The following is a 26,691-nucleotide window of genomic DNA, read 5'->3' on the forward strand; positions in this document are numbered from 1 at the left end:
AGGCTTAAGGTGATCACTGAGAACAATAAAAATGAGTATCTCCCAAGTTGTGAAACAGTTACAGAAAGTGCCAAAGTGCTGATAGGCAGGCAGTTACCCAGATATTACCACAAGGGCAGCAGCTGTCTGTGTACATGAATTCTGCTAAGCTGGTAGAAGACAAAAGTCTCCTCAGTTGATAGGTATATCTTATTCTAGGGGATCATCACATTGTATGCAAATTCATTCTGACTCAAAGTCTACTTTTGTATATTGTTTGCATTGGTATGCAGACTTTAAACAGTACTTTCTATGATGAGATTTGATAATATAGCTTCAAACTGGCTGAATATTACAAGGTTATGTTATCATTTTCCATTACTAGGTATAGAAGGAATGATCCTTAAGCTGAAACTCCAGTACTTTGGCCACCTCATGCGAAGAGTTGACTCATTGGAAAAGACCCTGATGCTGGGAGAGGTTGGGGGCAGGAGGAGAAGGGGACGACAGAGGATGAGATGGCTGGATGGCATCACTGACTCGATGGACGTGAGTCTGAGTGAACTCCGGGAGTTGGTGATGGACAGGGAGGCCTGGCGTGCTGCGATTCATGGGGTCGTAAAGAGTTGGACATGACTGAGCGACTGAACTGAACTGAACTGAACTGAATACACTCATAATGTTCATCAAATGCCTTTACCAAAAAAAAAAAATATATATATATATATATATATTTAAATGCTATGTGAACATTTTAAAAGATGGAAAAAGTAATTTTAAGAGTATTGCCAAGAAAGAACTGTTTAAGAACAGTTATTTTAAAAGCACAACTAAGTTTTAAAATGACATTACTTCCCTGAAAATCACAGCTGCAGATGCCTTGATTCCTGTGCCAGATTAAAGAACATAAGTTAAAAAAAAAAAAAAAACTGAATGACTGCAAAACAGCTATCTCTTAAATTTTAATGAAGTAAAAGTTAACATTTTTCTATATTAAAATTACTAATTCATATTTCCCCAACTTTCACAGTGGTTCTAAGAAAATCAATTGAAAAAAACTTGAAGCTTCTGCGTTTTCAAAAACTGCATTTTTATACCAGTTATCAATTTTCACTGGTCTAGGAGTTTTCACACACATAATTCTCTAATGATTTAAGTAATTTGTATTATGTTATATGGGCTTCCCTGGTGGCTCAGTGGTAAAGAATCCACCTGCCAATGCAGGAGATGTAGGTTCCATCTCTGGTTGTGAAGATCCCCTGGTGGAGGAAATGGTAACCCACTCCAGTGTTCTTGCCTGGGAAATCCTATGGACAGAGAAGCCTGAAGGGCTACAGTCCATGGGATGGCAAAACAGTCAGACATGACTTAGCGAATAAACAACTGTTACATTATCTATAGGCCATCCAGCAAGTTAATATTTTGACTATCCTGCTCAGAAAAATAAGTTTAGGGTAAAGCAATCCCTGGTGGCTCAGTGGTAAAGAATCCACCTGCCAATGCAGGAGACCCAGGTTCGATCCCTGGATCGGGAAGATTCCCTGGAGAAGGAAATGGCAACCCACTCCAGCATTCTTGTCAGGAGAATTCCACAGACAGAGGAGCCATGGGGCTACAGTTTACACAGGACTTAAGTGACTAAACAACAATTATTCCAAAACTTTTGAGGTATATTCTCTTTTGCTTCCCTCCCCCTCCGACCCCCGCCCACACTCCCAACATACACCACACAAAAGGCCTTGTGGCATTACCCTTAACAATTCATTCTGCAATCTCACTTTGAACTAAGAGAAATTTCTAAAGGAATTTCCCTAATCTTTGAAATTTTTCCTGGGCAGAACCTTACCTACACCATTCTTGATGAAGCTACGTCATTTTCTTCACCAAACCTTCCTGTGACTGTGTGTTCTGTTATGCTCCAGAAGCTACCAAAGTTTTTCCCTGGGTCTGGTCTGATTCATAACTGTTTAAAACTAGCTACTAAAACAGAAGCACCTCATCATCATCCTACTAGAGATAGTTAGATACTAGTCACTCATCCACATGCTACTAGTCAATCCTGACTTCTTCACCCTCCTATTTAACAGTTTTCTTGTATCTTCCTCAAATTTTTATTTCCTCAATTATATGTGACCCCTTACTCTTAATTTTTCTTTTTCCATGGGTGGAGTCCAAAATCAAGCACAAAACTCTTAAAAACGTTTAAACAATACGTAAGGACTCTGCAAAACAAGTAGGATGGCCATTCTTCTCTCACTGAACTTATGATGCCGTATTGTAAGTGGATGGCAATTAAGCAAATTCAATTTCCAGAATAATTTTTTCTTTTTGAAAACCCAGTGGGGGATGGGGCGGGGCTTGCATTCCTGGGTCCCTTGAAACTGAAACCCTCCAAGAGGCAGTTTTAAGTAGCCTGCCACCCCAGGGCACTGCAAGGACAGCCAGCTGAAACACACATACACCTTCCTGAGAAAGAGGCCTATTTGCTTGTCCTGTAACTTCAGCCTGAGGGGCAGGTTTCTGCCTGCCACACATCTAAACTACAGAGGTCTTCTGGGACCAGGGTGTCATCTCTGCACTCTCCATCTGCTTGCTAGAGCTCTCAGGTATTCTCTAGAAAGGAGTTTATATACTCATCTGGAGCACAGATTTGTGTAACTGTTGCCTAGGGAACACCTCCAGATTGCCTAGGTCTGGTCTCCAACAGGGCTTATGCTTGTAGTCCCATGGGACTGTATATGTTTATAGGCTTCAAAAGCTGCAGCCTGAGGGTTTAGCTCCCAACCAGCCTGAATCTAGGTGCTAAAATACTCCACTTTGGGACACTGACAGGTCTTGGCACACCCTCAACTATTAGAGATTATTAAAAATAAAATAGGCTACATGAACAGTTACAAAGGCTTGAGATATAAGAGCTAGGGCAGGGTTGAATGATAAGGTTTATCTCTTACACAAGGTAACTCCTTCAAGACTGGAAGAGGTGGCCAGTTTATCTAATGCAGAGCAATGAGCAGAGATCAAACTGCACCACTATCTTACACCATACCAAAAACTAACTCAAAATGGCTTAAAAATTTAAAGCTAAGACCTCAAGCTATAAAACTCCTAGAAGAAAACATACATGGTAATCTCCTTGACATCAATCTTAGCAATGACTTTTTGGATCTGATTCAAAAAGCAAAGACAACAAGAGCAAAATAAACAAGTGGGACTCTACCAAAACTGAAAAGCTTCTGCACAGCAATTAACAAAATGAAAAGACAACATACAGAATGGGAGAAAATATTTGAGAACCACATAACTGATGAGGGGTTAATACCCAGAACACATAAGGAACTCTAACACCACAAGAGGAAAAAAAAAAAATCCAATTTAAAAATGGACAAAGAACCTGAAAAGACATTTTTCCAAAGAATACATGCTCATGGCCAACAGGTATGTGAAAAGATGCTCAACATCACTAATCATCAGGGCAATGCAAATCAAAACTACAGTAAAACATCACCTCACACCTAGTGGAATGGCTATTATCAAAAAAGTCAATAAATAAGAAGTGTTAGAAATGACTTGGAGAAAAGGTAACCCTCGTACACTACTGGAGGGGATATAAACTGGTGTGGTTACTGTAAAACAGAGCTCCATCTTTCTGAGAAAGAGGCCAACTACTGTATGGAGTTTCCTCAAAAAATTAAAAATAGAACTACCATATGATCTAGTCATTTCACTTCTGGGTATTTATTCCATTTAAAAAATGGAAACACTAACTGAAAAAGATATATGCACCGCTATGTTCACTGCAGCATTATTTACAGCAGCCAAGATAGAAAAATAATCTAAGAATCCACTGATGCATGGATAAAGAAACTATGGTAATGACATAATGACATGAGTATTTATTATTCAGTCATTTTTAAAGTATAAAATCTTGCCAATTACAACAATGTGGATGGACCTTGAGGACATTATTCTAAGTGAAATAAGTCAGAGAAAGGCAAATATTGTAAGATCTCACTTAAAGGTGGACTCTAAAAAAAAAAAAAGCTAAAACTTTCAGCTATAAAACATATCAATAATAGGGGTGGTAATGTACAGCATAGTGACTCTAGTTAATAAAAATGTACTACATATTTGAAAGCTGCTAAAAGCAAGATCTCAAATGACCTAATCACAAGAAAAAATATTGTATTACTACATGGTGACATGTTAACTACACTTATTATGAAGATTATTTTGCAATGTATACTAATATAATTTGTCAGTTGTGCCTCAATCAAAAAAAAATGACATTCTTTCTAAGACAAAGGGAAAACAGAGACAAAAGTTGAAAAATGACAAGACAGAAAAAGCTGTATCCCTTCTGATATCATGTGATAAAAGAAACTCAGATTTAAGTGTTGTTCTGGGCTTGCAAAATTTGCCCTACTATACACAAAGGAACCCCATTCAAGAAGAAACTAAAAATCCATTTTTATTAATGATTTTTGGAGGTAAAGAAAACAACATATTTACATACATGTTTACAAACATTTGCATAAAATGATTTTTTCCCTTTTTGTTTAAAAGATTGTTTTTCATTTGGCAAAAGATTAAAACATTAAATACCATAAGCAATGAAACTCAGTAACGTTATAAATTATTATTTCTTCCCTTTATCCTTTTCCCTATGTTCAATACACTTAAAGGTGATCCACAGTGACACTGATATTTAGAAGGACAATGAACTACAGGAGCATGACTAATGGTGAAACTGCCTTGTTAGGAGACAATGCTGAAGTTATGACTGCTAATTAAGAACATGAAACACAGTAATTGCATACTTACAGGGTCCTGTTTTCCTTGATGTGTTCATTGAAAGGAGGAGGAGAAACAGAAAAGGAGAGGGAAAAGGGGGAAGAAGAGGGTCATGCTGGTGGGCCGTTATTTTGGGGGTCTGGAAAGCTCCTTGGAGGGAACCATAAAAAAGCATCTGAGACATCCCCTACAATGGAAGAAAATGCCTAACACCATTCTTGCACACAAACTTGGGCTGCTGGATATTATCTCCAGAGTTCCAGTCTTCATTAAAAAGTCATGACTAAGGATACAAGAGGATGAATACATTACCTATGACCAGAAGTCACAGGTTTTGAGCTATCTTGAAAAAGCTTCTCCTGGGTAAAAGCAGCCTCTTCAGGCCTACAGAAGTAGACTGTTGTTGTTGTTTTTAATATTGGCAGGGGTGGGGGGATACAACAGAGAGAAAAAAAGGATGGATACAGATCAGTATCTTTTCTCTTTCTACCAGCATCTTTTATCTTGGAGGCAATGTCTTTTTAAATATTAGGAGATAATAAGCATTATAGAATTAAACCAGTAATACTACTATTGAATTACTTGGTTGTGTCAACCAACTAAAAGGGGAAAAGAAACAGATAAATCTTGGCATTAATTGCTTTGTTTCCAAATACATGAAAGATACCCTTTTCCTAGAAATAACCAATTTATTTTGTTTTCAAGAGTTTAGTTTTTTAAAAAATACTTTGACTAATCATATTATTTTCCACTTATAAACTTCATTATCTTTATTTGAAAGATTTTTTTTTTTCAGTGAACATGATAAAATCCCCATGATCAATAATCTCTGTCTCTCTATTTTCTACACAATCCACCTACTGCTTTCTTGAGGGTGTTCCTAGGCTGATCTGCAAATAAGTACATAACTTGGTAAAGGTTTATTCTTTAAGAATATTAGGTGCTATAAACTCTGTTACAAGAGAGGGAAGTTAATTATATCTTCCTGTCAGTACTGCTTATTTCAGGCACAAAGACTAAAATTCAGTGAAAATAACTCTACTGTCAAATATCCAGTTTTCCTTAAGTTGTAGAAAAGGTACTGGGAATGTAGACTTTTTCTTTTAAGGAGGGGAAATAATAGGATAGAAACTAACAAGAAAGGCTAAAAATTCAAGCCAGATAGCTTTTGTTATCATACAGTATTAAAGTTAATATTCAGTTTGCTAAAAAATAATTTTTCTAACTCATTTTATATCAAGAGTCACTTCAGTCATATATGAATTGGTCACAGAAACCTGAAGCTGTTATGGACAAACCTCACTTCAGTTAAAGAGGTATTTCAAGTGGGAAAAAAAAAAAAAGGAACATGTAGTTTTACCACATAAAAGCTATTATTGCACACTGAATCAAAGTTCAAGTAATAAACTAGCAATAACTTAAATACTACATATTTACCTAAATTTCTATTAGCTAAAAATTTTTAATCTTCATTTTAAAAACAAGCTTAAATGAAGGTATAAATTTAAAACAACACTTACTAATAAAGTAGAATCTGTATATTACACTTAAAATGCAAATTACAATCAAGTGATTTGGAATCCAATATTAATTCTAATGCATAAATACCTGAGTGGAGATGGTCAATAACAAAACTCCATGCAGAACACCAAATCTAAATTTCAGCCTGTTTTAGTCCTAACCATTGGTTCAACTTTCCTCATTCAATAATGTAAACATTTAGCTAAAAATCATTTCTGTTAAGAGATAATAAATGTGAAGATTTCTAAAACAGTAAAAAAAACTACAAATCAAGCACTGCGAGGTACAATATTTTCCTAACACAAAAACAACTACCAGAACCAGAATCACAAAATTATCTGTGGCAATTACAGAGATCTACTTCTTTTTTTTTTTTTTTTGGAGATCTACTTCTTAAACAGAAATTTTAAAATATTTTAACTGTAAAATATGCATCATCGTTTTATCCAAGTTAATTTTCCTGGACACTGTACCAAGTAGAACTCTGAAGAACAGACTAACGCTGAACGGTTCATCAAATTAACTAACATCCAAAAATATAACACTGCTAAATACAAGTACTTAACATTAATGCTTTGGCCACTTCATGCGAAGAGTTGACTCACTGGAAAAGACCCTGATGCTGGAAGAGATTGGGGGCAGGAGAAGGGGACGACAGAGGATGCGATGGCTGGATGGTATCACCGACTTAATGGACATGAGTTTGGGTAAACTCCGGGATCTGGTGATGGACAGGGAGGCCTGGCGCGCTGCGATTCATGGGGTCGAAAAGAGTCGGACGCGACTGAACTGAATATTAATGTAGGCAAGGAGCAATTTTTAAACCTTAACAAAGTCAGGTTGAACTTAAATACTCAGTACAGAGGTATTGTATAAGTGGCCTACTGGTGATGGAAAATATGTAAACTCTGAAGAGAGAAATTTTTCAAGCTTGTTTTACATCAAGTTATATTAAGACTGTTCACATTTAGCACAAGGAATCAGCTTCCAGTAAAGACAGTAAAATGATACTCGACATTTTTTATCTAACATTCCTTATAGAAAATATTTGGTCTTTAGGAAATGAGAATGCCTTCTTGATACATTTTAAAACCATCTCTGGTTCTTATTCCAGATTTTGAACCTATCATACTGAGATATTTCAAATGTCAAAAGCCTTGACTGGATTTGATAAACTAGGTAGTTGTTGGGATATAACATCACTAAAAAGTAACAAGATTGATTTTTTTTTACACAATTGAGCTTATACTTATAAAATGAGTAAGACTGATTTTTTTTTTAAAAACAATTGAACTTATAAATGAATAGTTACTTGTATTCTTGCCTGGAGAATACCATGGACAGAGGAGCCTAGCAGGCTATGGTCCACAGGATTGCAGAGTCAGACACTTAGCAACTTAGCACACATGCACAAGCTATTCTAGTATGCCGCTGCAGGGGTTTTGAGGAATTTCCACTTTAGACCAGTTTGATGTATCCCAGGAGAAAGTCAGACTTATTTTCCCTTGAACACATTTTTCCCCTAAACCATACTACCCAATTTAATCACCCAACTGACCTTTGATTATTTCTAACAGAAAAATGCAACCTCACAGGTCAATAAATGCCCTGTCCTGTATTAAAAGGAACATGGCAGAATGTGAAGGTACCACAAGCGACTACGTTGAAGGAAAATATTCTGCATACACAAATATTTTTGCTTAAAAAATACAAATGTTTAAAGATGTTATTTTACAGTAAGGATAACTAACTAAAATATATTCTTTAAATATTTCATTTTTCCTATGGAAAAATATCTGTGCGTGATAATCTTAGGATGGCCCTATAAACAGAACTATAACCTTGGTTAAATTCATGCATGTGCCATCACATAAATCAAATAGGTAATACATTTCAGACACACAAACATAACTTTTACATGGGGAGAAAAAAAGATTGATAATATGTGCCTAAAATGAATACAAATCTCCAAAATCAATTTTCAAAAATCATGTAAAAATCATTATTTCTAATTTTTAAAAAGGTATCAAAGAACTACAAAGATGTACTTATAATACACTGGACTTAATGTAGAGCTTGTTCAATTTAAAAATGCCTTATTCCTTAATCCTTAATAAATCAAAAAGTTTTTTACTTAACAAGGACCAAAGAACAACCTTTGGGGAAATTAGCCAGGGACTAAATTTATCTTTACAATCAATGTTCAGCAAGGCTAACCCTGGTCCCTGATGGAGAATAAACAGGTCCAAATAAGAGATGAGAAAGTTGGATTCAAGTAGACAATAATTTGTAATTTTGGCTGAACCAAATTCCATGTTAATCCAATTTCTACCAAAATAGATAACTCACTGCATCCTTATAAAGCATCTGGAAAATCAGTCTATAATTTTTTTTAGAAGAAAAGAATAAACAGATCTAGTAGAAAGATTTCCACATAAGACATTAACCTTGAATTTCTGCTTAAAGAGCTTTTTACCTTGAATCTTTGTTATGAAATGAAGCTAAGGGAACAATTTTGAACATGGACATGATTATGAGACTAAAAAAGTCAGAATATTAAACACTTGTTTTTAATTTTATTCAAAATAACTGCCTTTAAAAAAATCTTTTATATCTAACAAACACTGGTAATGACTTATTTTTCAAATCAAACATGTTTTTTAGATGACCCCAGAAACTGAGACAGGATTCAAAGACAAGAATTTCATTTGGGAGGTTATGTCAGAAAACACTGATAAATGAATCAGAAGCGAGACAGAGAAGAGGAGGAAGAAAAATAAAGAATACTTATTCAACAGTCCAGTCTTTCTTCTGCAGAGGACAATGAGGTCTAGCCCCACTGCAAACTCTAGAAAACATGCCTCGAAGTATTACCAGAAGGGTAAGGAAGCTGGAAAAATTATTCTCCGATTCCCATCCGATCTGCCCTGCATGTGGATGAGAAAATCGCAGAGTCGCAGGTACTTGCAGGACACTTTAATGCATGAACAGGAATGGTGGGAGTCAAGTGTCTGCTGCAAAGTCTCACCATCAGAAAGACTTACATACAAATAAATTTCATTTTCTGTTACGATCTCCTTACAAAGAAATAGTGCATTTTTAATGATGAAAGCAATGGATCAGAATTTTGAGGTCTAAAAGTAAACCTCCCAGGAAAGAGAAGTCTGCAGTTCTTAGGAATATTTTAATCCACCAAAAGAAATCTGTTTTTGCCAGAATTAATCAAAATAGACCTTTACATAAATGGTTCCCATTTTTACTGAAGCCACACATCCACATTACTATTTGAATCCAATGTGATATCTCAAAGAGTGAACACCAAAAACAAAACACAGAATAATATTATACAGTATAACATTTGTAACACACAGAACTAAAAATTAGGAGAACTGAATTCTTACACTAGCTCTTGATACTAACTAGCCAAACAAATTTATGTCAGGCTATTTATATGAGCTTAGGATTCTCTCAGTAAAAATGCGGCAACGTATGGCCTTCTTAAAATTGAGATTAAAAGAAAAACCCGTGAACATATTTTTTAAATTAAAAGTATAATATGTTAAATAATAGGGTATTTCTTTATTATTGTCATAAAAAGTCAAAGGTGGAAAGGCCCTTAGGAGTCATACTATTCACTTCCAGCACACATTAAAGAGATAACCTCTGCTCTAGGAAAGACCTGTGATATGTTCCAGCAAATCAATAGCAACTGACTGGCAAAGCTGAAGATGGATTCCAGTTTAAAGCTTCTAGCACCCCATAGCATCTTTCAATTGAGAGCTGGCTGGACATGTCATTGGGCAAACAGGTAAATAACACTAAACACCATAGGATATTGTAAAACATGAGCCAAGACTTGTAGGCCAGTGGTTTCAAATTTACCACTTACATTACTATTCACTTCATTTGGCATTATACAGAATTTACGAATATAAAATTCTATCACCTTTTAAAATTAATAAGAATGCTGGTTCCCACATCAAAACCTGAAAATGGAAAAAGCCAGTTAAAATTGTTTCCAGTTAAAAGGCTTATGATTTCCAGTCCTTTAAAAAACACTTCATATAAGCATGAAGTTTTTGTTCTCCTTGCTTTAAAAATCCAATTCATCAGAACTAAACAAATATCAATCAAAGCTTTTTAAGTGCTAGATTCAAATGGATAAATCTTAAATGGGGAAAAAAAAAACTTCTCAGAAAAAACTATTTAAAAAATTGTTAAGGTAAGAATATTTTATTAAATCTAGTATTTAATTTTAGAACTTACAAAACTTAGCCTTGTCATGTATATGACATCATTCATATATCACTCTAATTTTCTTAGTTTTCATCTTGCTTTAATACTTTTTACTTAAGTGCATATAATATCACATTCAGTAATTCAGAGAATACTGTGGTGAAAAAATTAAAATATTTTCCAAAGTTTACACTGGCAGGCTTAAAGACCAAAACTGATATAACATGGCCTTCAAGAGGTTCTTCATGGTACTTGCTTTCTCTTTGGTTTCCTTATTAGGCTGATAGGGAAAAAAATAGAACTACATCTAGTAAAGTTACAAACCTCAATTTATACAGTATGAGATATACCTTTAAATATAATTTGTAATTTATAATGAAAAACCAACTGCACTGTATTATGGCTTTCAAAATCAGGACAACTGGCTTTAAACTTTTTTCTCATTATTTTTATAGGGTGATGGCCAAAATCTTGTATTAGAATTAAACACATATAAACAAATACTGCAAATGTGATACCCCCTAGGAACAAACCATCTGGGACCACTGGAGAACCCTTGAACAAATGACAAATCTAAAACTCTTAAGGTTCTTCACACAGGACCCAACAAACAGAACATATTAATAAACTCATGACAGGCAAACAAACTCTATCCATAATAGTGACTTTAAAAAAGCAGAGGTTCCTGTTACTAGCATTACTTTTATCACAGGTATACAGCATGGTCAATGTGATACTGTGACATGTCATTTAGTAATATTTTGACATTAAAATAATATAACATAAAACAGGTAAGCTATTTCAATACCCTTTTCTGATAGTGATACAGCTCTGTTTTGGATTAAAGCAGAACCTCTGCTTAGGAAAAGCTAAGTCACTTTCACTAATAAGTAACAACATCAGTTTATAATCTCTCAAAGTCAGTGTTAAAAGATCAAAATCAGTGTTTACTTAAAAATGATTTCCCTTAACAGTTTTACACAAATGAATTAAGTTTCATATTTACACTAATTCCATTACCTGTTTTTCAGCTCGGTGATCCATAATTTCAGGTCTACACAGGTAATATGCCCCAGCGATACTGATAGTATAGGGATTCTACTTTGAAAACCACTGATTTGGCTTTTGTTTGAATACTTCGAATGATTTTATGAGGAAAGGGCCAATTTTCATTTAGAAATTCTCATATTGAATCTTAAATGTGGAACCAGAAACTTTCATTTCTTATAATTCATTTGTCCACCTAGAAGAAGACAGAACAATTCTATTCCTTCTTATACACGGCAGTCACTCAAATGTCTGAAGAAAAACCCTTCTCTTTATTTACTCCAAAATAAATATCACCAATATCTTTGCATTCCACTCAAGCCTTTCTACATTCTGTCTGCCTTCCTATGAACACTACAGTTCATGCATGTCACTCTTGATATGTGGCACTTACAATTTAACACAGTAATATAAAAGTTTTAGTCTTAGTATCAGAGTGCATGTGGTTTATTACACCTTCTAGTCAATAATAATTTTATAATTACATTAGACCTTTCAGCAACTGTATCACAGCACTTTTCAACTGATAAGTCTCTACATTGATACCTCCCCTTGATGAAGTTTTCAGTGATCCAGAGTAAATGAGAAAAGAATAGTGGAGTAACTTTTCCATCAATTTAAAGTCATTCAACTTAAGTTTAACTCTCTTTTATTCTAAGTTTATGTTTTTCCTAAATATGAAGGGAGTCTGAGGGGGCCTTAAAGTGATAGTGATGGAAGATGGTAGTTATTTTTCCAAAACCCTTTCTTTACATGGCAAAATGAAGTCTCACACTTCACAATTTCTCTTAAATCTGGTCTCCAAGTGTCCTAGAATACGAAGGTAAAAAGGTTTATCTGTAAAAGGCTTATCTTACCAGGTAAAAAACTACCACCTAGGTAGCGAAGTGCTTAGAAGAATTTATATAATTTTCAACAACCAATTACAATCTCTATTCTTCACTCTTTTGGTTAATTATGGCAGCAAAGCAAAGTTCCTAATCAGCTCTAGTAAATAAAAGGACTTCAAAATGCTTTAACACTAGTTCCTAAGAGTTTCTGTTTCCCTTACCTACTTCCCACTTATGTTTATAACCCTAAACAACATTCAAACTCAGCAACCAGACCATATATAGAAAATTAAGAGAGGGTTGGGATGACAGAAACTCACAACCATCTGTTGCAGTTTAAAATTACTAACCATGTAGGACAGCAAACTATGACCAGTGGACCAAATTCAGCTATCTTTTCTGTGAAAATAATGTGTCAGTGAGGCACAGACATAGTCACTTATTTCCACATTGTCTATGGCCGTGTTTGTGTTACACTGGCAAAAGTGAAGAGCTGGGAAGAAACTATATGGCCTGAAAACCCCAAAATATTTATTGTGTGGCCCTTCACACAAAAACATTTACCAACCTTTAATCTAGGATAGGGCTTCCCTGGTGGGCACAGTTGGTAAAGAATCTGCCTGCAACATAGAAGACTACCTGCAGCACAGGAGACCCGGCTTCAATCCCTGGCTCAGCAAGATCCTCTGGAGAAGGAAAGGTGCAACCCACTCCAGTATTCTTGCCTGGAAAACCCCACGGACAGAGGAGCCTGGCCAGCTATGGTCCACAGGGTTGCACAGAGTTGGACACAACTGAAGTGACTTAGCACAGCATTGCACAGTTGGCCCTAAAAGACTAATTTTAATCTAGGATAATGAACTGTTTGCTACCAAAGAAAAATTTGAGACTTCCAACAATAACCATTAACTGACTCAGGACACCTACTTTCTCTATTGGAATATCTAAGCGTTGGAATCTGAATGATCCTTTATTCCTTCTCTGTTGCCGTAAAGATTTGTTGCCCACCCAAGACAGAAAGCACTTACTTACCTGCTCACTGAGCTAAACTCTAACATACATTTCTCAAGGACTCACTATGAGAATAGTAAAGAATCCATTAATATACTGCTCTGTGCAAACTAAGGTTAAAAAAAAGTTGTGGCAAATAACTCAAAAGTATATTATAAAAAAGAAACTATAGAACTACATAAAATTTCCTTTACATTTTGTATTTCAAATAAAAACACTTTTAAAGGCACTTAAAGTAGGAAAGTTTAAGTAATTTAGGTAATATTAACTGCATTAAGTAATGCAAATTAATTTCCTTTTGTATTAAAAAAAAGGATTTTCATGTATGCAGAGTTGAAATCAAAAGATAATACTTCTAATCCAATTAAATCATGCAGTTTTTTAAACGTAAGTGACATCAGAATCTCTAAAGAGCAAAGTCACAACATCAAAGGACTTTGAAACTGTTAAGTGTTTAACAGACTACCTCAGTATTTTACAGTTAAAGATTCAATACAATATGAAATATTTATGGTGTGACAAATAATTAGTGGCAGAAGCAGAGCTAGAAACCAAAACTTCTCTATCAGTTTGGAACTCTTTCTACTTTGTGACTAAGTAAGAAAGATATGCTCATTCCAGAAAAAAGTAATATTGAAGTACTTTGGATATTTAAATGTACAGTAAACATATTCAGAGGGCTATAGCCCACTCAACCTAAAAACCCTCTTGTGTGTTTTTATTAATCAATCAACTATAAAATTACAGAAGGGAAAATAATAATTCATTATAAAGCCACTCCTAATAGAAAGATCAAAAGAACAACCAACTATTTGCTTAACAAATTGTCAATGACTAGAAAAAGTAGTAATAGTGAAATGGGGGGCAGTATGATGAGTACTTATAAATTGCTCATTTGGTACAATCTTTCTGAAGGGTAACTTGGTCATGTTTTAAAGAGCTTTGAAAGTTCTCACCTAAATAGAACTAGTCTAATATAGAATTCAAATTTCACATACAAAGATGTCCATCCCACTATTTATAACTGTGAAATATTAGAAACAACCTAATATCCAAAGAGAGAACTGGTTCAATTATGTTATATTCATACAACAGAATAATAGGCAGCCATTTTTTAAAATCACATTTTCAAAGACATGGGGAAGTTCTTATGGTAAATTATAAAAAGCAGGGTATACAACTATATGGTCAGCAAAATCTCAATTCTGTAATTATGCACACACACAAACACATATATACACCCATACGTATAAATAGCATAGACAAAGATTGAAAGGAAATACAAAAAATATTAATAGTGTTATCTCTGGATAGTGAGATTGAAGATAATTTTTTTCTCTTCTTTATACTTATCAATATTTTCTAAATTTTCTGTAATAATCATGTATTAGTCTTATATCCAGAAAACATTAAAAATTTACTCTGTAGTCAATTTTGTAATTTTTATGGTCTATATAATAAATAAGGAATAAATATTTACAACACTCAAAAGTATATCTGAATGATGGGAAATAAATCAATAACATGTAAGAATATAATTTCCATACATGTATACGTGGGTAATTTTGAATCCAAAAGATTACAGTATTTCATCTCAGTTCTTGAGGACAGAAAGTTGGTATTTAGTAAGAAATGCAAATCTTTAAATAAAATTGGTGCAAGGCATCTAAAAATTGTGCTATTCTGGCATAACATTGAAGATATAAATGTTCTCCAATGTGATATAAATACCCAGTGTTATATTAAAATAGGTATAATCTAGTACAGACATCATGGCCAATAATTAACTAATTGAGTTACATTTTTTTTTTTTTGCCAAAGTGACTAGGATTGATCTAGGCTAAAGAAATACAACACCATACCATTATTTTAGTTGGAAGAGCCGCACCAAAAATCATGACAAAAAACATCGCAGAACTATAAGAAAATCCAGTGGTTTTCTGTTGTTATTGTTAATGACTTCTTGCTAAAAATTCAAGTAAGACAGTCAAATTGCTTGGAGCACTAAAAAAGCATAGCAGCAGTGTATGGTCTGCAATGATTTGAGAAACACTAAGAACATTCTTCATTGTTTCCTCATTTGCAGACTACTGCCTATCAAACACTATCTGAGAATTACAGAACTACATCTGTGTTCTTTACCAATCTTGAAATTATATTGTATTATAATATAGTCATGACACAAAGTGATGTCACACATAAAAAGGCAAACTGTATGTAATTTTAAAAACTAACTTTAAAATATGACTCTATTATCTGTGATAAAAAAAATCACATAAATATGTAAAATATAAAAATACATCCTAACATACTTTTACATAAGAACTAAAGTTTACCACTCTTAACATAAAAATTCTGAAATGGAACTAATAAAAAACAATTTTCATATGTACCACAGAGCAATAAGTTTAAATCAGACTATTTTTGAGTTGTGTAGCCCTTTATTAGCAACTAAAATAGAAGGTATCTGTTGTACAATATGGGTAGTAATTGACTATAACTGGAGAATTTTATATTCTAATACAGATCATTTATAAATGCAACTTCTTTATTAAAAAGCTTCCACCCTTTTTGTTTGTTTGTGTACAATTTGCAAAACTATTCTGAAAGCAGAGTATATGTGCACAAGTCTGCAAAGAGTGCAAATTAGGATATGGTAAATGCTTTACAAGTTACTTTCAAAAAACTGACTGCCACAACTGTGCCTTTACATTGCCTGTTTTTTTTGATCAAAATATTTTGATGCCAGCGTTCCTTCCACTGCTCTAAACTATAAAGCATTTTTTTTAATGAGTTGAAATTAAGGAAGGACTACACCTACTAGAAAAGAAGAGAAGAAAGTTCTGTTAGTTTGAGGTTTCAGAATCCCCCCAAACCAGGACCAGTATCTTGGTAAGGGTTAGGCTGGGACCCTGGACAGAGCATGAGTATGTGCAGATGGCATTCCTGAGGATTCAGAGCTTCAGTGAACCGTGAGTGCTCCAGCTGCATAACTCACTGAACTGTCTTGCCAGTTTCTACACTGGCTGGACTGGGCATAATTCAAAAAGGAAAAGCTCATATTCATTCCATTCTTCTGCAGCTCTGTGATAGCCTAGGAAAAGAAAAAAACTGGTTATGACAGACATCACAAAAAAAGTGAGCACTCTCTGAACGCACTGGTAGCTTAACTTTGTTCACTTCACAAACGAAGCCTAGATCCCTCCCACTCCACGTTTCTTGGATTTCCCATCACCTCACATTAAATAGGAAAAAGAATTCTTTATTTCATTCTCTCAAAGAACAAATCCTAATCTAGCTTCTTGATAAATATCAGTCATCTTCCACTCTATCTCTCCCTGTATTTAATAAAGCCACTTAAAAAATAAAAAAATTTTAAAGCATAGTATCTTTCTCTCTATTCACAAAACCAAACCTTGGCCACTGTCGTCTTAAAATGTTGGGAGTGTTTTCTTTCTCTGACATTGATTAAATTTTAAACGTATATAAATTAAGTACCAAATCTAAGAGGTATACCAGGAATTTAATCTAACTGTAAATTGGTTCATCATTTATTTTACTAAAATTTTACTTAGTGAAGTTTTATTTGATCCAATTCAAACTTTAGTAAATTAGTATAGATTAGTCTTGTTTAAATTTCAGAGATCAATTTAAGCCCTTAACAGACTCTTACAGTCAATACTGCTTAAGAGAAGACCTTTCCTAAAAATCCACAATGTACTATCTTTCAAATTACAGCACAGTAATGCTAGACCTTTAGGTTCCTACCCTAGACTATTCTAGACTACATTACCAATTCCATGATTTCTCTGCCTCTCCAAACAATGAGCCCATTATTCCTTCCTCTTCCCATTCCTGAGTACACATTTTCTTCTTTTTGAGTCTCACATTTTCTTCCAATTTTAGTTTTATTAGGGAAAAAATTAATGTTATTATCTCTTTAGAAAGTCCAGTTAATCAAAAACTTCTGCCTCTTTACCAGTCTTTAAATGAAATATTATTGTCTTTGTTATAAGAAGAAAAACATACCATTTGCCTTGCTTTATTAAATTATCAATATCTAAAACTCAGGCACAGAATCTTCCACTTATTTTTTATGGAGTCAAGAACACTAAGTAAAACCCCCAAATTAGTAAGACCATATCTCTTGAAAGCTTACTTTGGTTTATATTTGTAAAGAGCATACTGGAACTGGCTAAGAGTCAAGAGGAAAAAACGAGTTTCAACTCTAAAAAACTCTCTGTATTTAAAAGAAAGTCTTGGCCAGTCATACAGTGATAAATAACCTTAAATTACCAAAACAATAAAATTTAAATTATCTTAAAGGTACTAGAAAGAAAATTTACTACACATACCTAAAACTAAAGCTAATAAGCTGTCACAGATGGTATCAATTAAGATATTCCAAAACATAATAAGATTAAATGTTTTCTTTAAAAAAAAAAAACAAAACAAGGCTTCCTAAGGATACTCACATTTAATAACACCCCAATGGGATGTCTTCCACATATAGTATTATGGTATTTCTTCAAGTAATTGCTAAAAGATACAGGATCTAATTGTTCTATAATACTCATACCCTAAAAAAAAAAAAAAAAGAATGAAAGAAAAAGAAAATAGGACAACTTATTATTTCCTAATTAAATTTAATTACATTTTAAAACAGCTACTTAAAGCTAATGATCATAATTTTCCAATAAAGAAAACACATTACTTAGTGAAGTTGATACTTCACTCATTCATCCAAGGTAATCTCATTATAGTCAACTCTCAACAATACACACATTTTATTAACAAAAACATTTAATCCCCAGTTTAGTTTTCTCTAACCTCCTAGGATGTTTCTACACCACGTTCCCCAGTTGTCACTCAGCTCACAAATCCTCAAACATTTCAGGATTTTACATTTTTCATATGTGTGTGTGTACACACACGATTTATACAAGTAAACCTATTATGAACATTTTCATACAAAATCTAAAATTAGATTTGATATATGGTTATTTTTCTCATGTCCATTATATTACTCATACCACTGACATAATCAAGAGCTGATTATAATTTTACTACTTCCATTACATATACTTAAATATCAACAGTGTGTAAGGCATTTTAATTATCAGTAATTATTTAGGTATGTGATAAATGACACCACAAACTAAGAAAATAGTTAATATATTTTTAATCAATTTAAAGCTCATAACAGACTGATATAAGCTTAAGCAAAATAAGTCTTTACAAACAAGCTGAAAAAATAAAAGTTCTCTCTCTTTTAAACTAGAATGTTTTGTTTTCAAAATTTTAACTGAGAGTCAAAATTTTTTAGACTACTATAGAAACGATCTCTGATTTGGACAAATGTCCAATCAGAGATTACACAATTACACAATTAATTCTGTATTCTGCAAATGCCTTCAAATGTGTTCATAATACATCGATATAGAGCAACTTTAACTCATCTGAATCAAGCAAATAAACCAATGATTCTAAACTCATCCATTCACTAACTACGTCACCTTATTTTCTTACCCAGATAAAATACTTTATACTTATGTTCAATGAAGTGGATTAATATCCTCTGAGAGAAATGTAAATTGTGGTTTAACTAATGAATCAAGTGACATAATTGTGTCTTTTTTTAAAAAACATAATTTGTGTGTTTTTTAATTGTATTTCAACATATTTTAACAAGCACAATGTAAAAGCGTCTACAGTAATCAAATGAACACTCATCTGGAAAATGACAGCAGTTAGCAAGTGACATAGTACAAATACTGCAGTGGCAACATTTAAATCAAAATTTAATTTTATAAAGAATCTTTCTTCAGAATATCCAAGTTTTTCATAAACATTATCATATTTTTCTACAAATATATCTGAAAGATAAGCCTATGTGTGTGGTCAACTTCCAACTTCTTGCACATCAATTAGCCACTCTCAAATTTATCCAAAACCAGTGTTTAATGCTAAGTTGGTTTTCTCCTGTCAACTAGGTGGCATATGAACTAATTTAAAAGTTAAACCTAAGATAAATGATTAGTATTATGATGTTGGTACATAGAAAATCACTCAATATGTTTCTACAGCAAATAATAATACAGAGATGGAGTTATAAATCTCTTCCATAAATATGAATAATCAAGGTCTAACTCCCTAAAGATGAAGAAACTATACATTAAAAAGGTTAAAAACTTGTCTCTAAATTTCTAATCCTAGGCTCCTTCTCATTTACTTACTCTACTTCATACAGAATAGCAAGAGAAATATCAATAAACCTTTAATACTCGCACATAGCTACAAATGCTATACATCTTATAAAAGAATTTTCAAAGCTCCTGGATGAAGTCTAGGACAGCTTACCCTAAATCAAATTCCACTTTGTAATACATTATGTAACATTAAAGGTACAATATGTACCTTAATATTAAAATCGCAAAAGCACACTGTGAATAAATGTATTACATTTATATATATTAACATGAATAATTCAAAGAGAAAACTAATGATCACATTTGTAGAAGACAAAGAATTCAAAGTAAGTGGCCAAGAAACTTCACACAGAAAATATAAAATTATAAATGTAAAGAAGACACTACTAAATAAAGTGTTCAAAATGAAGATACAATAGTTAAATTACAATACAGAAAGCAAAAAATTGAGGTAATGGAAGTTAAGAGATTAAATTTAAAATTTTAATTCCCTGAAGTGCGTTATGTACCTACCAGGGCAAGAATCAATTTTATTATACTCAATTCTCTGACAAATACAACAGTTAAGAGGTATGCCTTTTTACAAATAAGGGATAGAGAGAAAAATTGAGGCATTTCTCATGAGTGAACCTCACCAACTAGAAAATTCATAAAGTATGCAAAAACAATAAAAACGATTAGTAAAACTGCAAAATGGAACACCCATTAATTAACATGGAACAGTGACAAATAAGCTTTTATATATATTTATGTTTTGATTCTAACAATTCTGAAACTACTATGACCAAAATTCAAAGAAGATAAAAAAATGCCAGTTTGATGCTACTGCCCAAATTCCAAAAAGATGAAAAATAAAAGTGCTTCCCAAATATGCCTAAAGAACTCTTCTATTTCTTAAAATACTGGAAGAGATGATCAGTAAATCTAATGTCCAGGTGATAGAAAGCTTGGTAGGGCCTGGTATATTGAGAATTTGAACTTAATCTAATGTGATTAAGAACTTAATGAATTTAATCTAATAGGAAGCAATGAAGTGGGTCACTACCCATTCAGCTCTAAAATACAACAAGACATTATATCCAACTGCCTATCCATCACAATGACCATATGGGTTTCTGAGGAATTTAGCAGCTTTGACAAGAAATCCTCAGACTGAAAGCTAACTTCCTACCTTGAAGGGAAGAAGAGCAAAGGGAATCTATCATTGTGCTGACTCTCCAAGTAATAAGTGAAAGTTTGTAATGTCAAATCCTACCTGGTCATCCTAAACTGAACAGGCGGTTCACCTAGCAGAGCTGCAAATTCAGAACTCTAATAAGATAACAAAGATTTTCCCTTTTTAAAAGTCTGCTGCTGCTGCTGCTGCTAAGTCGCTTCAGTCGTGTCCGACTCTGTGCGACCCCGTAGACAGCAGCCCATCAGGCTTCCCGGTCCCTGGGATTCTCCAGGCAAGAACACTGGAGTGGGTTGCCATCTCCTTCTCCAATGCATGAAAGTGAAAAGTGAAAGTGAAGTCGCTCAGTCGTGTCCGACGCTAGCGACCCCATGGACTGCAGCCTACCAGGCTCCTCCGTCCATGGGACTTTCCAGGCAAGAGTACTGGAGTGGGGTGCTATCACCTTCTCCGTTTTAAAAGTCTACCTATATATAATATATTACGTAAATTTCACTTAATTTTAAATACTATTACCTAGAAATAATCTCCCTCTAAAGAAACAAACACCAAAAAGAGTAGCAAAACATTTTTAGAAGTCTTTGAGAAATAAGAACTGAACCATATCTTTCAATTATTAACACACAACTAAAATTATATTATCATATCATTAAGACTGTGGCCTTCTTTTTTAAAATAAGGATACACATTTATGTTGGAGAGATGGGTACACATTTAGGAAGATGAGGTAGGAAAAGGAAATATTCTAGTTTCTTTAAGAGGTACCAAGATAAAATCTTATAATGAAAGAAATTTTATGGGGAAAAAACCACTCTAAACATAGCAGTGCTAAGAACAAATGTACTAATAAACAGCTACCTTAAGGAAGATACTATGAAACTAGTAGCAACTACTAAAGAAACGACCGGGCTAAGTTCAAGAGAAAGAAGTGTGAGGAGACAAATATGAACGATTTCACTTTCAAAAGATTAACAGGAAGAGAAGCAGCTAAAGTTCAAAGTAAATAAAGTGACTATTATAAATCTGGAAGGAAAAGAAGTTAAAAAGATGACTACAATGACATTTTCAGATTCTCTCTGCCAAATCATAAATGCCACTAGCCATAAGCAAACACTGGTTTACATCAAAAGCAGTACAGAAAAATAACCTACAATCAACTATATATAAAATATGTATAAATGTGGCTGCTGTTTCAAGTATGTTATCTAAAAGGTTCACAGAAATCAATATCTTAAAATGTGCTCTACTTTGGTCACTATACAAACTGAAATTGCAACATACTAATTACCAAAAAACATGGCCAGTAGTCAGTAATATTGTAAGGCTTTCAGAATCTACATCTCTTACAACTAGTTACTTTTTTCCTCCAAACTACAACATTTCAAAGATTCAGCTTGTTTTCCTATATATTTTTCTTTCCTTATGTGTTTTCTTCACATAATTAATTTTCAAGATATCCAAATGCTAGACATAAAATTCCTCCCGTCAAAAAATCAGCAATTTTTCTTTTGATTTTGGAGCCTAAAAACTTTATTTTCTAACATTTTATTAACTATGTTTAAAAAGACTCTTCTGATAACAAAAAAGGCACCAAAACTTAACATAAGTTTCAAAATAAAATCTAAAATTTTATAATTTTATACTTAAAATAATCTTTTCACTCTATCAAACTTTCCAAAGGTATAATTACAATTCAGAATTGCTAACATTTTTGCAATACTTGTATAGAAGTATCCTACTATATTCTCCTCTGAAAAGATTGATATATAGAAATTATGATATTAATTCTTAAATGAAAGAAACTTTACAACATAAAATGATATTCATAAAAAGGAATATACAGTAGGATATTCACCATTTGGTCACATAATCAATTAAGAAAACACACTGCATAAGAGCTGGCATAATATTGAGTGTATAGATATACTTACATATATAAAATCATATATACATGAGTATATGTATACAGCTAACCATTCTTGTTATTTTAATCCATTTATTCTAACTCCCAGAATGGATTTATAACTTGAATTAACAGCATGCTAATAAAAAAAAAAACAAAACACTTAAGAGCCCTTTGAAAATTATATAGACATATATTACTTATGGACTCTGTGGGAGAGGGAGAGGGTGGGGAGATTTGGGAGAATGGCATTGAAACATATATAATAACATGTATGAAACGAGTCGCCAGTCCAGGTTTGATGCACGATACTGGATGCTTGGGGCTGGTGCACTGGGACAACCCAGAGGGAGGGTATGCGGAGGGAGGAGGGAGGAGGGTTCAGGATGGGGAACACAGGTATACTTGTGGCAGATTCATTTCGATATTTGGCAAAACTAATACAATAAAAAAAAAAAAGAAAAGAAAATTATATAGACATATATTACATAAGTGTTTCAATAAATGGACCACAAAAATCAAGTTCAAGTCAAATGTTATATCAACTATTAAATTCAAGCATATTAAAATGAAGCAAATATTCAATATTTATTCCAAAATTATATTCCAGGCTATTTAAATAAAAATTTTAAAGCTAACTTCCAATAATTTTGCATATGTAAAGTATGGTAGATTTGGAATTCAACCTAAAGCTTATTGGTTCTGCTGAACCAAAATTTGTAAAAGTTTCAAAGCCTAAGAAGTGAGCAGAAGAGGCAAAAAATTTCAGAAGTTACAAGAATCAACCTATGGGTAAATGTGACTCTTCTTGCTCTTCCTCAAAGTAAGAAACCAGGGTCTAGTTATCCAACTGATCATACACATCAAGAAAGACAAACAAAGCTAGTCCTTTTAATATAACCTAAAAATCAACAAAGTTAGAAGGCAGGCTAAAAGAAATGTTAAGTATAGATGTTTGTAATATACAATATACACATAGAACAATAATATTACTTAAATATGTCCTCTATTCTAAAAAATTCCAAATGATGCTATTATGTTCAGTAACTTCAGAGCACCAGGTAAACCAATGTTTTGGGGAAACATTTCCCTTGTGCTAAAAGCATCAACTCACTGATTGATGAATTCTTACATTTGCAAAATTAAATGTTCTCTGATTAAAGTCCACAAATTACGTAGCTGAGCAGAAAACAAAGGGTAAGAAAATGAATAGGAAATTCTGTTCTTTTTCAACAGATCAGGGTCCATAATAGGCTAGCTCCAACTCACCTTCAAAGCTGGTTTTGGAATACAGTTGTTTGGACTCTCTCCATATTATTAAAAGGGGATCCCCAGGGGCAGGTATGGGCAAGTCTATTTTGAGAAAGTTCCACAAGTGATTTCAGTTGTAAAGATGGGGTTGGGAATTACTACAGTAGACAATCCCATCTCTGCCTTGGCTTTGATTAACAACTACATGTTGAGAACTCCCAAACTTACTCCAGATCTCTTCTCTGAGCTCCAAACCAATACAGTTAATCCATTAGCAAAGCCCTGTGGAATACAAGAACTCAAATCTATGAACTTCTTTCCATCTTCACTAATACCACCCTGGTTCAAATTACTAGCATCTCTCCCCACAACTCCTGCCAATGCCCACTGTTACTACTCCTGATCCTTTTGTAGAATCCATTCTCTATACAACCAACAAAGCAACCTTTAAAATAATTATTTTATTATTCCATCATTTCACTTCCCATTGTATTCACATAAATTTTCTATCCTGGAAGTTAAACCCCTACATTATCTGATTCCCGGCCCACCTCTCTTACCTGAGCTGTATCATTCTTATCCCTATCTCCTATACTCCTATAACCCTGATCTTTTTCCCTTTCTTCTAACACACTAGCCTCTTCCCATCATAAGACAGTTTTGTCTAGAATGTTTTCTTCCCTCTTATCTACTGAGTTTGTTCCTTCTTATCATTTATACCTCAATTTAATGTTCTTCCTCAGGAAGTCTTTTTCCAAGCATTCAATCTAAAGCAGCCTAGAATTATACGCTTTTTCAAAACCCTGTTAATATTTTCTGCATAGCACACATCACTTTTGGAAACTAACATATACTATATCCTTGCTGCTGCTGCTGCTAAGTCGCTTCAGTTGTGTCCGACTCTGTGCGACCCCACAGACGGCAGCCCACCAGGCTCCCCTGTCCCTGGGATTCTCCAGGCAAGAACACTGGAGTGGGTTGCCATTTCCTTCTCCAATGCAGGAAAGTGAAAAGTGAAAGTGAAGTCGCTCAGGTGTCCAACTCTTTGCGACCCCGTGGACTGCAGCCCACCAGGCTCCTCTGTCCATGGGATTTTCCAGGCAAGAGTACTGGAGTGGGGTGCCATTGCCCTCTTTAAAAATATATATATATATATGTGTGTGTGTGTCTCCTCCAGATAGAATAAAATTTCTGTGAGATCAAGTGAGCTTATTTGTTGCCTTATTTTCAGCAGTGCCTAGAACTTTAAATTTAAATGTACTCAAAAATAATTGGTGAAAAGAAAATCCAAATGCCTACTTGCCTGATATCTCCACTTGGATGCCTTGCTATTTGTAAGAGCAAATAAAACATATCCCTAATATTTGAATTTATGATCACCCTCCCTTGTAAAAAAACTAGTCTTATCATCTTGTGATTATGACCTAAGCGCAGAGAACGAAGACATAACCAGCAGCATAAGCCAGATAATTAAGAAACATCTTTTTTTTTAATTTTTAAAAGATTTTTTTATAAATTACATTCCATATACAATTATTACAAAATACTAACTCTATCCCCCACGTTGTACAATACATCCTTATAAGCCTATCTTACACCCTACAGTTTATACCTCCCACTCCCCGACCTATGTTGCCCCTCACCTCCTCCCACTGGTAACCACTGGTTTGTTCCCTATATCTGTGAGTCTGCCTCTTTTGTGTTGTATTCACTAATTTGCTGTATTTTCTGGAAGGAATTACCCTTGACACTTCCTTCTCCTCCAAGTTTTATCATCAGTCTGTCTCTAAAATATACTGGACACATCCACTCTGTCCCTCTCTTCCCCATCATCAACCCAACCAAATTACCATGTCTCACTTGGATTATCAAACTAGTCTATTCATTTCTCCTCCGGCCTCTGTCCAACCCATTTGCTGCAGTACAGCTATATGATCTATTCACATACAATCTTCTTCTATCACTTTCCTATTTGATATCCTTTAAACAGACTGTTCTAGATTCTCTAGCCTAATTGCTCACTCTCTCTCATCCCCTCAGCCATTGATTTGACAGATATACATACCGAGTACCACAAAAAGCCCAATACAAAATAAAGATCTTGATCTCATGAAGCTTACAATCTAATAGAGGAGGTTTTCACCAACAAATCAACAAATATTAAGTCACACAGTAATAAGTGCTAAGAATAAAAATAGAACAGGGTAAGGTTTTACACTGAGTAACTGAACAACAAAAGGTCTTAGAATGGTGGATTCCCGGATCGCTCAGTAGTAAGGAATCCGTCCGCCAATGCAGGTTCGATCCCTGGGTTGGGAAGATCTTCCCTGGAAGGGAAGATCCCCTTGAGGAGGAAATGGCAACCCACTCCAGTATTCTTGCCTGGAAAAATATCATGGACAGAGAAACCTAGAAGGCTACAGTCCATAGGGTTGCAAAGAGTCAGACATGATTGAGCACATCATAGAAAGGTCTTAAAATAACTGTTCACCACAGGGGCTTAGTGGAAAATTGTGGGCATATTTCTAGATGCTCAAATGCTCCATCATGTCCAACTCTTCACAATCCTATAGCCCGCCAGGCTCCTCTGTCCATGGAATTCTCCAGGCAAGAATACTGGGGTGGGTTGCCATTTCTTATTTTAGGATATCTTCCCAACCCAGGGCATATTTCTGGGTTGTGCCAATAACTAGAAGATACTACTGGGGGATTTAGTGGGTGGCAACCAGGGATGCTGAC

At 34.1% G+C, this 26,691-nt stretch overlaps 1 protein-coding gene across 3 annotated transcripts in view; it reads right to left on the reverse strand.

The window, feature by feature from the left end:
* Positions 1–15,836: 15,836 nt before the first annotated feature.
* MEMO1 (mediator of cell motility 1) overlaps positions 15,837–26,691 on the reverse strand; it is a 110,727-nt gene continuing 99,872 nt past the window's right edge. For all 3 annotated transcript variants that reach the window (XM_070798468.1, XM_070798471.1, XM_070798469.1), the window contains 2 exons: positions 17,891–17,995; positions 15,837–16,509 (listed from right to left, as the gene is read on the reverse strand). In XM_070798468.1, the coding sequence (XP_070654569.1) occupies positions 16,378–16,509; positions 17,891–17,995 (237 nt within the window). In that variant the 3' untranslated portion in view covers positions 15,837–16,377. The remainder of the gene's footprint in view (positions 16,510–17,890; positions 17,996–26,691) is intronic.

Source organism: Bos indicus, chromosome 11 (assembly GCF_029378745.1).
Source record: "Bos indicus isolate NIAB-ARS_2022 breed Sahiwal x Tharparkar chromosome 11, NIAB-ARS_B.indTharparkar_mat_pri_1.0, whole genome shotgun sequence".
Taxonomy (NCBI): Eukaryota; Metazoa; Chordata; class Mammalia; order Artiodactyla; family Bovidae; genus Bos; species Bos indicus.